This window comes from Pristiophorus japonicus, chromosome 12 (assembly GCF_044704955.1).
Source record: "Pristiophorus japonicus isolate sPriJap1 chromosome 12, sPriJap1.hap1, whole genome shotgun sequence".
NCBI lineage: Eukaryota > Metazoa > Chordata > Chondrichthyes > Pristiophoridae > Pristiophorus > Pristiophorus japonicus.
Window position 1 is genome coordinate 160,057,808 of NC_091988.1, and position 13,833 is coordinate 160,071,640.

Consider the following 13,833-nt stretch of genomic DNA (forward strand, 5'->3'; position numbering starts at 1 on the left):
CTGTATTGAATTTCATTTATCAATTACATGCCTATTCTGCAAATGTATTAATATCTTAATATGATAGAGCAAAAATATGATTAATGAATTAAACAGTTTTATATACTGTGAATATTTATTTATGTATTGATTAGCATGCTATTAGTCATTTAAAATGGTTTTATTGTCTTAAACTGGCTTACACTCGGGTATTACAATTTAAATGACAATTTTTGTTGAAAAGATTTATTAGAACCACATCATCTGAAAGGTGAAACATAAACAAAATATCATCTGTCAAAAGAGCACAACAACAGCTTGCATTTATAAAGCGCCTTTAAAGTAACAAGAGTTCCAAAGCACTTCACAGCTAATTTATGAGGAATGGCTGTATAGCCATGGGAGACAGGTTAAAAGAGGTGACTGAAAGCAAGAAGAGATGCGTTTTTCAGAAGGTTTTGAAGGAGCACAGAGTTGAAGGGAGTTTGAGAGAGAAGGACTTAGCCAACTGAAAACTTTGCCACCTATATTGGGCTGAAGGGAGGGGTTGTTACACAGGAGGCCAGAATCCAAGGACTGAAGCATTTGCATGTCTGGAGGAAGTTACAGAGACAGAGAGGTATTAGGCCATGGATAAATTTGAAAACAAGGGTAAAGATTTTAAATTAGATATATTGGAGAACCAATAAGTGAGCACGGAGGGAATGGGGAAGCAGGACAGGATGGAAGCAGCTGTGTTTCCGACAAATTGCAGCTTATAGAGGATAGCTAATGGAGGGTGCTGGACTGATGAGTACATTTGGAGACAACAATAGTGAAGAAGAGCTGTGGTAGGGGAAGAGACAAGCAATGTTGCAAAGGTAGAAGCTTAGTTCAGGTCAAGTTTTGTTCAGACTAAGTGAAAGACAAATGGCATTGATAGCATTAAAGCAAGGTTTATGTCAAGTGGCAAACAGTAGCTTAAGTCTTCACAATGTTCACTAAAGGAAGTTGTGACTCATCAAAGGGGTGATTTTAACCTAACCCACCTATCGGGTAACTGATGGAATCGGCCATTTTACACACTATATGAAACATATGAAAATGTGTTATTTGAGCATTGGCATTTTATTTATTTATAACATATATATATATATATATGTGTGTGTGTGTAAATCTATGTAAGTATGTCTGTGCGTGAGTGAATTTATCCACAAGTGCATTGATGCATGTTTATTTTCTTGGCCAATGTCACACAAAATCATCCAAAACTTGGCTGCCCGTGTCCTAACTCGTACCAAGTCCCACTCACCCCTGTGCTCGCTGACCTACATTGGCTCCTGGTTAAGCAACGCCTCGATTTCAAGATTCTCATCCATGTTTAAAAATCTCTCCATGGCCTCACTCCTCCCTATCTCTGTAATCTCTTTCAGCCTCACAATCCCACGAGATGTCTGCGCTCCTCCAATTCTGCCCTCTTGAACGTCCCTGATTATAACTGCTCAAACATCGGTGGCCGTGCTTTCAGCTGCCTGGGCCCTCAGCTCTGGAACTCCCTCTCGAGCCTCTCTACCTCTCTTTCCTCCTTTAAGACACTCCTTAAAACCTACCTCTTTAACCAAGCTTTTGGTCACCTGCTGTAATTTCTTCTTATGTGGCTCGGTACCAAATTTATCTGTTTTGTCTTATAACACTGCTGAAAAGTGCCTTGGGAGGTTTTATTATGTTAAAGGCGCTATATAAATAAAAATTGTTGTTTTTGAAGTGGCTCAAATGGAAATCTCTCAAATTGTAGGCCAAGTACACTGCACACCCAGATTGCTCAAATTGTAAACACAATTCATCCAGCAGGCTTTATTTTTCAGGATCACCATAAGTAACGTGAACTTGCCAGACATGAGTTTCACTTCAGTCCCTAACATGGGGTTGAAAGTTGCTGTTTCTAATGGTTACATTGAGACGAACGGTAACTGGCACATCAAATCAAAGATTTTGTAAGTACTCCTTACCTCAGAAAAAAACTTACAGCACTTGGGTTTGAATCATTTATCTTGGCAAGTGCCCTTTGCAACTCATGCGTACTATTCTGGAGGTCTGTGTACAGTCTTACTGCAGGATTAAATTCTTACAAATTCACCAGAAAACACATTGAATGCACCAGATTTGAGAATTGCCTCATTTTCAGTTACATTTTGAGCTTTCTTCCAATACAGTGTGTTCAGTGTAAAAAGGTATTGGGTCTGAAAATCTGGCAGATGTATGGCAGCTGGGCTGTAAATTAGATCTAGACTCAGAGATGCCATGACCCCACCTTACCCAGGAATTTCCAGCTGGCCTTGTGTGGGGTGGGGGGGCAGAGTCTCTGCCTGTCCCAATAAGGCCATTGATGCAGAAGGCAGTGGACAATGACTCCCAACACCACAAATGCCGAGCAGAGGCTGAGCAGAGGCCCAGCAGATCATTGGTGGTGGTACAGTCTACCAGGTCACTGAAACGCAGAAGTGGGCCCCACTGAGAGATCCAAGCCTGGATCATGACCTTGATCACTGATGGAAAAAAAAGTTTAAAAAAAAAACTTATTTAGATGCAGCCTCCTTACAAAGAGGTTTTATTTCCGGGTGGAGCATGGACAGAGTTTTCCAGCCTCAGGGTGAAGGTGCGCAACCCTTGATATACATCAATATAAAAGCGGATGCTGGAATCTGGAATAAAAACAGAAAATGCTGGAAATCTCAGCGGGTCAGGCAGCATCTGTGGAGAGAAAACAGAGTTAACGTTTCAGGACGAAGGGTTATCGACCCGAAATGTTAACTCTGTTTTTCTCTCCACAGATGCTGCCTGACCCGCTGAGATTTCCAGCATTTTCTGTTTTTATTCCTTGATATACACCCATGGTTTGGGCCCACCATTGGCATCTAAATGAAGGGACTTCCCCCTGTTCCTAGGAACTTTAACAGGGAAATCTCAACTCCCAGGTGGGCACTTTTGCCAGATTGTGCGCACCACACCCTTCTCCCGCAGATATGCAGCCCATGTTTCCATAAATGAACCTATATGCAACAGGAATTTTGGATGCAACAATCTTTCGTAGATGCACATGATGCAGAATTGTATGTTGATCACACAAATTTTCAATCCACGGAATTTAAGTCTCCAGATATAAACTGAAACTGAATAAACAGAGCTGTGAGTTAATGCCAAGAGAATTTCTTCAATTTTATAGCCAAGTCTTTGAAGTTCACAGTAACTTGAGAGAACAACAGCACACATAGCTTTTAAAGAAACATATTAATGTCAGGATATCACTATCTTGTTGAAAACATAATTTAATGATTTATACATCAGAGTAATTGAGTTTGTTTATTTCTGGGCCTGTTAACCTGCAAGAATCAACATTTCACCCATTTAGTTCCAGCATCAATTAGCATTTGATATTTACAATTTTTAACTTACATTGAGCCTTTTATTCTGCAGAAGGACTTACGGTACTGTAAAGGCGAAGTTCAACAGCATTGCCATCTCCTTTTACCTTACGTTTGGCAAGGACAATACGGGCAGGCCTACTGCATCAATAACAGACTGTGCAAGTTACATTTCAAAACTCCAAATTTATGTTCCAGGAAAAGCTAGGTATCTGTGTTCTTTCCCATACTTTTATCCTGCATTTCCCCTTCATACTTCATCATGTGTTTAGTAGATACCTGTGTTTTGCATTATGGTATTTCAAATTTTATAGTCAGTTTATGCAGCTGCCTCCAATGTCTGCACTGTATAACCTAACCATGCGCATGTTCTTTCAGAGTTAGGGTGTGCATTGTGAATTTTTTGTCTGTGAGGATTAACCTTTATCACAACTTGTATTGGATTTTTGCAAGACGGACCAACTGCTGCCATTACTAAGTAGTAATGGTTCCATTCACCTATCCACATTATTGACAACATTGCCTCATCCAACATTTCACTTCACTACAGTCTTCCTTGTCTTGCTAGATTTTTTATATACTAATATGCTCAAGCTCCTTAGAACATTCCTCTCCTATTCTTCCTAAACTCTAAATACACTGTCCAACATGATTGTTTCTTCTCTGCACCCTAACAGTTGAAATAGAGGTTTATTGCAAATCATTCATCCCCAGATTTCAGAACTGTGGAACTCTTTACCGCCCCAAGCTCTTCTTTACCCTTTATAATTGGCAGATTTATAAAACCCAAGTTTGGTTCCACCTAACCATTACTTCTTGGCTTCTCTCCTGCTCTTTTCATTCTTGGCAGTGTCCAGCATGGAGTCTTGGCTCCTCACCCAGGTTTGTCAATTTAATAAAAACACTGATCAATTTATGACACTTTTCACTCCTTTCCTTTTGACACTTAAAAGGACACTGTAACCAAAAAGAAACAATAAACAAATAACCTTCGTCAAAATTACATCATGTGCAAGTGAAGAAATTGAGACTGATTTTCTTGAGGTCAGTGCCCAAGAAATCCCTATTTCTCAATTGCAGAAGTCAGGAAAATGAGGTGGACTCACTTAATGCCAGGTCTCCACCCCAATTATGTTGGCCTGGAATTTCTGGGGCATTCCAGCACTAGTCACAGGCCAATACTGCCATGGGAATGAGGTACAAGGGGACATTCCCACCCTCTGCCTCAATTTCCTGAGATTGTGTCGGGGGGGGGGGGGGTGGATGGGGTGACCATTTCCATTAATATCCTATGATTACTGGCATTAGGGCTTGAGCTTGGACCTCACTGAGACTGAAGATCTGAGGAGGCCTCTCAGGCCTGTAGCTGTGCTTCTGTCCCCAATTCCCAGCACATGACCTTACCAGGATGGGCTAGGGCCAGGATGCAACTGGGCCCTATGACTGACCTAGCCCACCAACTTGGGGAAGATAGAGACCTGGGAAGGCAGAATGCCTCAAAGTGCACTCTGCCTGTACAGTGCTCTGGCAGGGTAGCGGGGTGTGGGGGGGTGGAGGGGGCGCGGTGGTGGGGGGGAGGAGGGGGAAGAGTGGAGGGGAAGACAGGAAAATCAGCCCCATTATGTTTTTCAATACCATTGCTTTATGTGTTGGCAAATAAATAAAAAGTAGTTTGTCAAACAGTTTTGCACTGTAACTGTTCACGGTCATTTAGCTTTCTATTATGGGTGACAATGTTTGAGGAATTATTGCTGCAACAGCAAATAAACAGAAACAATGGCCCGAATGTTCCTCTCCTATGCACTGATGGAAACAGTCTCATCTTGCTGCAGGTCGGCCCAGCACAGGGGAACCAAACAAAGTTCTTGGCAAGTCTTGCAAATGGTCCTTCCTCAGATCAGGCAGTCTGAGAAGGGGCAGCCAGCAAGGTCAGAGAGGCGTATAAAGCTAAGTGATCTTCCTCCACTCCAAAGTGTTGCACTGGATCCTCAGAGCTGGAGGTATTCTGGCTGATGTTTTTGGACAGACCTCTCATGTCTGAAGAAATGGCTGGATCTCCTGTCATGGAGCATACCTGCACCTGGAGAACATCAGCCCAATACAGATGATATGAACACGAAAATCCAGGCGCTTGGGTGCACTCCAACTGACCTGCATTCAGGCAGAGAAGGGATGAAAATTGGGGCCAATATCTTTTAAGATGCAGTAATTTTACTGACACAACATTGTATATGTCAACCATTAGCACTTTGAAATTCTGAGCGACATCAATATATACCGACAAGAATCAGTACAATTGGGACCTTTATGCACCCCCACCCCAATCAAGTGCAGTGACAAATGCAATAAATAAACGCTGCTTCTCCATTTGAGTTGTTAAAATCTAACCAGCACTAAGGACAACTGCTTCTGTCTGCTGAAGGCAGGAACTCCCTTTAAAATGGGAGTATTCACTTCCAGTATTCAGACGCAGACATCAGGACCATTAGCCATGACAGTACGGAGAGAGGAGGAACAGAAACTGTCCCGTTTCCTACATTCCATTAGTGACTATAATTATAAAGTACTTAATTGAACTGCATCCCGCAGCATGCTACCCGCCACTATCTCAGCAAAACCCCAGCACTGCACGAGGTAGAAAAGGCCATCCATCAGCTCAAGAACAACAAAGCATCGGGAGCGGATAGAATCCCCGCCGAGGCACTAAAGTATGGTGGAGAAGCACTATTGGTACAAATGCATGACCTCATCTCTCTTATCTGGAAGGAGCAGAGCATGCCGGGAAATATCAGAGATGCCGTAATCGTGACCATCTTCAAAAAAGGGGTCAAGTCCGACTGCGGCAACTACAGAGGAATCTCCCTGCTGTTGGCCACTGGGAAAGTCATTGCTAGAATTCTCCTCAACTGTCTTCTCCCTGTGGCGGAAGAGCTCCTCCCAGTGTCACAATGCAGATTCCGTTCACTAAGGGGTACAACGGACATCATCTTCACCACGCGACAACTACAAGAGAAATGCAGGGAACAGCACCAACTCTTGTACATAGCCTTCTTTGACCTCACAAAGGCTTTTGACACTGCCAACCGTGAGGGATTATGGAGCGTCCTCCTCCGTTTCGGCTGCCCCCAAATGTTTGCCACCATCCTCCACCTGCTCCACGATGACATGCAAGCCGTGATCATGACCAACAGATCCAGCAAAGACCCAATCCACATCCGGACCGGGGTCAAGCAGTGCTGCGTCATCGCACCAATGCTCTTCTCGATCTTCCTCCCTGCAATACTCCATCTCACTCTCAATAAGCTGGAGTGGAACTAAACTATAGAACCAATGGGAACCTGTTCAACCTTCATCACCTCCAGGCGAGATCCAAAGTCATCCCATCCTCTGTCATCGAACTATAGTACGTGGACGACGCTTGCGGCTGCGCACATTCAGAGGCCAAACTCCAAGCCATCGTCAACATCTTCATCGAGTCGTACAAAAGCATGGGCCTTACACTAAACATCAGTAAGATAAAGGCCCTCCACCAACCTGTCCCCGCCACACAGCACTGCCCCCGGTCATCAAAATCCACGCCGTGGCCTTGGACAACGGGGACCATTTTCCATAACTCGGGAGCCTACTATCAGCAAGGGCAGACATCGACGACGAGGTCCAACACCGCCTCCAGTGTGCCAGCGCAGCCTTTGGTCGCTTGAGGAAGAGAGTTTTTGAAGACCAGGACCTCAAATCTGGCACTATGCTTATGGTCTACAGAGCAGTAGTGATACTCGCCCTCCTATATGGCTCAGAGTGGTCGACCATATACACTAGACACCTCAAAGCGCTGCAGAAGTACCACCAGCGCTGCCTCCGCAAGATCCTGCAAATCCCCTGAGAGGACAGACACACCAACGCCGGTATTCTCGACCAGGCCAACATCCCCAGCATCGAAGTACTGACCACACTTGACCAGCTCCATTGGGCAGGCCACATCGTCTACTTGCCTGACACAAGACTCCCAAAGCAAGCACTCTATTTGGAACTCATACACAGCAAGCGAACTCCAGGTGGGCAGAGGAAACGTTTCACGGACACCCTTAAAGCCTCCTTGATAAAGTGCAACATCCCCACCGGCACCTGGGAATCCCTGGCCCAAGACCACCCAAAGTGGAGGAAGAGCATCCGGGAGAGTGCTGAGCACCTCGAGTCTCATCGCCGAGAGCATGCGGAAACCAAGCGCAGAGAGCAGAAGGAGCGTGCGACAAACCAGACTCCCTCCCCACCCTTTCCTTCAACGACTGTCTGTCCCACCTGCGACAGAGACTGTAATTCCCGTATTGGACTGTACAGCCACCTGAGAACTCACTTTTAGAGTGGAAGCAAGTCTTCCTCAATTTCGAGGGACTGCCTATGATGATGAATTGGATGTAAAGCGCTTTGGGGCATCCTAATGATGGGAAAGGCCCTATATAATTGCAAGTCTTTCTTTTTGTGTTTTCTTTCACTCGTCACTGGACTTGCCTGGGGATGCATAGATTTTATCAAGACTGCAGGCTGTGCATAGAGGCTGAAAGGATAAAATCAAACTGCAGGGTGTCTGAGCAGATCAGCAATCAAGTCCTTAAATATTATGCTCATAATACAAAAAAAATGTTTTACCTAAAATTTTCTAGAAAGTTATGATTAATTAATATTCCATCATTGTTCTTTTATACCCAGCTGGTTGTACAACCTAATCATCAGATGGTTTGAACCATCCTTAAGAAGCTATCTAAATGGCAAGGTATGGTATAAAGCATAGTTAATTTAAGCGAAGTAACACCTGCGAAGTGGGGGCCACCCCGAGAGATCTATTTGCCTTTATATGCTATTAATGTAAATACAGTAACACAATATAACGGCAATTTCAAGATTTATTGACAAAAAACATTATATTTGTGAACTAGTTATTTGATATTTCAAAGTTACTTGGCCATTTAGATGTTAACACTTGAGCAAAATTCTTTCCCTAAAGAGTGGTTAGAATGTAGAACTTGCTACCACATGGAAAAGTACAGATGTTTTTAAGGGGAAGCTAGGTACATAAATGAGGAAGAAAGGAATAGAAGGATATGCTGATAGGGTTAGATGAAGTAGGGTGGGAGGAGGCTCATGTGGAGCATGCTTGGACCAGTTGGGCCGAATGGCCCATTTCTGTTCTGTAATTCTATGTAAAATATGTCTGGTGACAAACAGCGTGCAAGGAAGAAGAGAGAAAATGAGGTGGAAATACATCATTAGTTTACTCTTTGCCACAAGTTTTCTATTTTAAATATTACATGCCGCATACTTCAATAAGTTTGGCAATTCCTAAAATTAACATGTAAGGAAACACACAGACAATAAGGAGGGGAAGTTGGTTATTGCTATAAAAGGACAAAGTTCAGTTAGGGTATCTATGGGCAGATATTTATAAATAAACTGAGGGAAGGGCTAACTTTATTGTGCAAATGCCAATATTATTTAAAATAATATTACCTCTTGCTGAATTAGGGGTTAATGCCAGGATCAATGAGCACCAAGCAAATAAATGCACCATACAACTTTTACTAAAGCAATCTTTACCAAAATGTTTTGAAGAAGTTTCTTTCTTACTTACCCAACCCCTACTTAGTAATCTTACTTTTTTATAATTGTTTCTGAGTATCATAGCAAATCAGGTAGGGTATTTACTGCATTTTGGGGCCAGATATTTATAGGTGTTCTAATAAATACTTGCTCGCTATTTCCTTCAACAATGGAATGTGCTTATAGTTATAAACCTTAGTGCCAATAGTCAAAGTAAACAATAAAGTCTTCCTGAAGAACTTCCTCGGTCTATCTGTTCAAAACAGATAGGGGCAATATGATATTTGTGTTTATAGATGTAACCAAAAATCCCAAGTAGAAAACATACTGCAGTCTGCCTAAGTGTGGTGGGGAGCTTCTGTTCCATAACTATTAGACTTGACAACTTGCCCAGGTTTTAATCAGAAAGGTACTTCGAGCATAATTGAGAAAACTTTGCAAAGAAGAAAATGCACCTAGCTTCCTCACCATATCATAAGCTTATAAAAATTAAGACAATAAAAATATCACCAATGAATATAAAATATTCAATCAGAATTCTGTGTCATCAACCAATTTGCTACCCTTGACTTTTCTTCATGGATAATAAACAAAAGACATTCTCACTGATCCAAGACAAGTGACACAAGTCCAAATTTTCACCTGAGGCTCTAAACCACTTGCAGAATTCCAAAATTTGTCCCAATCTCTTCAATACACAATGCAAAAATTCCTATTTTACAGGCCTGTTAAACAAATGTTCAGCAAATTGTTCAGGATTTTCAAAAAGTTATTAATGGTCTGAGATGCATAATTTAACAAAAGAAAATCAACAATCAAAGATATCATAGATAGAAACATAGAAAATAGGTGCAGGAGTAGGCCATTCGGCCCTTCGAGCCTGCACCGCCATTCAATGAGTTCATGGCTGAACAATGTGCCCAAACATAAAAATAATATGGGCAGAATACAGGGTACTGCAATATTCCACCTTTGGGAACAGGAAGCTGATACCTCCTAATTCAATTCTTATGCTGATTCAGTGTTCTGTATAGTGCAGGGTATATCATTTCAAAATAACTGAAGCGGCAATAACACTGGGACACCAACATACACAAACTATGGAAGCTGATGTTGGAGTTAAAATCTAATGCAAATAAACAATCTTTGGAAATAATGGTATTTTGTTAAGTTGACTAAGTTTACGCATTTAAGAAAGGCAGAGAAATTAGTGCCTTAGAGCATCATATAATTAATGTTATATAATAAAATATTAAATGTAAGCTTCTGTAACAATATTTTTAATTGTGGCAATAATTTATTTTACTTTTGCAGATCTGTCTTGAATTGCAGAACATTCTCAGTGAAAAAGTGCATCCATTTCTCCAAACTGTGCCAGGTGTGAGAAAAATATTAAGTACTCAGGTTGTAATATTATAATATAACTAGCAGATGTCACATAGCTTTGCTCATGGTGAATTGTATAACATACTGTTTTATAATGACGGGGGCTATATCCTATATAAAACACATGTATTATTGTATAATGCAAGACAATAGACACCATTGAGGTAGAAGGATAAACTTTATTAAATGAACATAGTAAATATAAATGCGTGTTATGCATATCATGCTGCTGTATAATACTAAACTCTGGATGGCTCTGTTTTCTTCAGGAAGAAATTTGATTATTGTTACGGTCCTGTCAGGAGAATTGTAAAGGATTATTCCCACCTCCTGAGAAACAAGCTCACCTCTGGCACCTAGACACCAGGGCCATGAAAATACATGAGTCATGTGTATTATGTTATCTCTAATTAGTACAGCAAGACTGTTGCGGATTGCCAAATTGACAGTAAATGTCTCTGACCTGAGAGACTCCAGCTCAGAGTCTTTGAGGTGGAGTGTGATTTAGAGACACTCTGACATATAACAAGGGAGTTTTTAAATAGTTTTCTCCAGAGTACGGTCACACCTCAGAGGAAAGCACAGGTGCAGGAAGGGGAGAGTATGACTGTTCATCAGCAGGGTAAGGAGAACCAAGGGGCAATACAGAAATAGGTTGTGTCCAACAGATAAAATGTACTTGCTACCTGTGAGGATAAGGATGCAATTTGCGGGGTAGATAGCCAGAATGCTAACCATGGCACCGTGGAGCAAGAGGCGGTCCAAGGGGGGAGAGCAGAATAGAAAGGTTGTAGTCATCGGGGATTCAATAATTAGGGGGATTTGTAGCGTCTTCTGCAGTCGATACAGAGAATCCAAAAGGCTCTGTTGTCTACCTGGTAAAGGATATCTCGGAGCAACTGGAGAGGAACTTGGAAAGGGAGAGTGAGGATCCAGTTGTCGTGCACCAATGATAATGGGACGAGGTTCTACTAAGGGAATATAAGAAGTTATGAAGTACATTAACAAACAGGACCTCACAGGTGATAATCTCGGGATTACTACCCAAGCTACTTGCCAATAGGCACAGGAATAGGCAGATCGGGAAGGTGAATGCGTGACTAAAAGACTGGTGTGGGAAGGAGTGGTTCCATTTCATGGGACACTGGCACCAGTACTGGAACAGGAAGGAGCTGTACCATTGGGGCATGGCTCCATCGGAATCGGAGTGGGGCCAGTGCCCTAGAGGAAAGGATAAAGGATGTGTCTATTTGTACTAAGTGAAATGCAGCCGTTTCTCTGATTGGCTCTCCAGACCTATTGCTGATTGGTCCCCTTGGAGGATAAGCCACACCCTGAAGTTCCTCTGGAATATGTAACTGGAACCGCCCAGCCCAAGTTCTGAGTGAATTTCCAATTTGTAATTCGATCCATTTTGACTTCAGAAGCCACAGAGGATAGATTTCCCCAAAAGCTACCAAGTTCTAGCCGAAGTCCCTTACCCCAGCACAAGTGCATCCCTCCCGCAGCTGGGCCATTACCTCAGCATAAGTGCATCCCTCCGCCAGCTGAAGACCCTTACCCATGCACAAGATCTTACCCCCTCCTCCCCACCAGGACCCCCACCCCCCCCCCCCAATGATGGGGCATTGTGTGCGGATTGTTAACATGTGAAGTGAATAGTCGTAACTTCTGCCCTTCCCCCAAGCTCTCTCTCTGCCCCCCAATTCTCTCTCTCTCTCTCTGCCTCCCCATGTCTCTCTCTGACCCCCCGCCCCCCCAAGCTCTCTCTTTGCCGACCCCCTGAGCTCTCTTTCTTCCTGCCACCGCCTCCTCCCCACCCCACCCAAGGGCTCTCGCTCTCTCTGCCCCCCAATTCTCTCTCTCTCTCTCTCTCTCTCTGCCTCCCCATGTCTCTCTCTGACCCCCCCGCCTCCCCAGCTCTCTCTTTGCCGACCCCCCGAGCTCTCTTTCTTCCTGCCACCGCCTCCCCCCACCCCACCCAAGCCCTCTCTCTCACTCTGCACATCCCCCCACCCCAAGCTCGCTCTCTCCCTGTCCCTCCCAAGCTCTCTCTCTCTCTCTGCCCCCCCCCCCCAAGCCCTCTCTCTCTCTCTGCCCCCCAAGCTCTCTCTCTCTCTCTGCACCCCAAGCTCTCTCTCTCTCTCTCTGCCCCCCCAAGCTCTCTCTCTGCCCCCAAGCTCTCTCTCTCTCTGCCCCCCCAAGCTCTCTCTCTCTCTGCCCCCCCAAGCTCTCTCTCTGCCCCCCCCCAAGCTCTCTCCCTCTCTCTGCCCCCCCAAGCTCTCTCTCTGCCCCCCCCAAAGCTCTCTCCCTCTCTCTGCCCCCCCAAGCTCTCTCTCTGCCCCCCCAAGCTCTCTCCCTCTCTCTGCCCCCCCCAAGCTCTCTCTGCCCCCCCGCAAGCTCTCTCCCTCTCTCTGCCCCCCAAGCTCTCTCTCTGCCCCCCCCCAAGCTCTCTCTCTGCCCCCCCCCCAGCTCTCTCTCTGCCCCCCCCCCCCCCAAGCTCTCTCCCTCTCTCTGTCCCCCAAGCTCTCTCTCTCTCTCTCTGCACCCCTCAAGCTCTCTCTCTGCCCCTCCAAGCTCTCCCTCTCTGCCCCCCAAGCTCTCTCCCTCTCTCTGCCCCCCAAGCTCTCTCTCTCTCTCTCTGCACCCCTCAAGCTCTCTCTCTGCCCCCCAAGCTCTCTCTCTCTCTGCACCCCCCAAGCTCTCTCTGTGCCCCTCCAAGCTCTCCCTCTCTCTGCCCCCCGCTCTCTCTCTCTGCCCCCCCAAGCTCTCTCTCTCTCTCTAACCTCCCAAGCTCTCTCTCTCTCTCTAACCTCCCAAGCTCTCTCTCTCTCTCTGCCCCCCCCCCAAGCCCTCTCTCTCTCTCTGCCCCCCAAGCTCTCTCTCTCTCTCTGCACCCCAAGCTCTCTCTCTCTCTCTCTCTCTCTGCCCCCCCAAGCTCTCTCTCTGCCCCCAAGCTCTCTCTCTCTCTGCCCCCCCAAGCTCTCTCTCTGCCCCCCCCAAGCTCTCTCCCTCTCTCTGCCCCCCCAAGCTCTCTCTCTGCCCCCCCCAAAGCTCTCTCCCTCTCTCTGCCCCCCCCAAAGCTCTCTCCCTCTCTCTGCCCCCCCAAGCTCTCTCTCTGCCCCCCCCCCCAAGCTCTCTCCCTCTCTCTGCCCCCCCCAAGCTCTCTCTGCCCCCCCGCAAGCTCTCTCCCTCTCTCTGCCCCCCAAGCTCTCTCTCTGCCCCCCCCAAGCTCTCTCTCTGCCCCCCCCCAGCTCTCTCTCTGCCCCCCCCCAAGCTCTCTCCCTCTCTCTGTCCCCCAAGCTCTCTCTCTCTCTGCACCCCTCAAGCTCTCTCTCTGCCCCTCCAAGCTCTCCCTCTCTGCCCCCCAAGCTCTCTCCCTCTCTCTGCCCCCCAAGCTCTCTCTCTCTCTCTCTGCACCCCTCAAGCTCTCTCTCTGCCCCCCAAGCTCTCTCTCTCTCTGCACCCCCCAAGC

The 13,833-nt window shown here is 45.4% G+C and overlaps 1 protein-coding gene across 1 annotated transcript in view; it reads left to right on the forward strand.

Moving 5' to 3' along the window:
- The window catches only part of LOC139276883 (bactericidal permeability-increasing protein-like), a 115,759-nt gene that overhangs the window by 23,498 nt on the left and 78,428 nt on the right, over positions 1–13,833 (forward strand). Inside the window, exons 4-7 of the mRNA XM_070894880.1 lie at positions 1,824–1,952; positions 3,433–3,588; positions 8,085–8,148; positions 10,287–10,350. Of these exons, the coding sequence (XP_070750981.1) occupies positions 1,824–1,952; positions 3,433–3,588; positions 8,085–8,148; positions 10,287–10,350 (413 nt within the window). The remainder of the gene's footprint in view (positions 1–1,823; positions 1,953–3,432; positions 3,589–8,084; positions 8,149–10,286; positions 10,351–13,833) is intronic.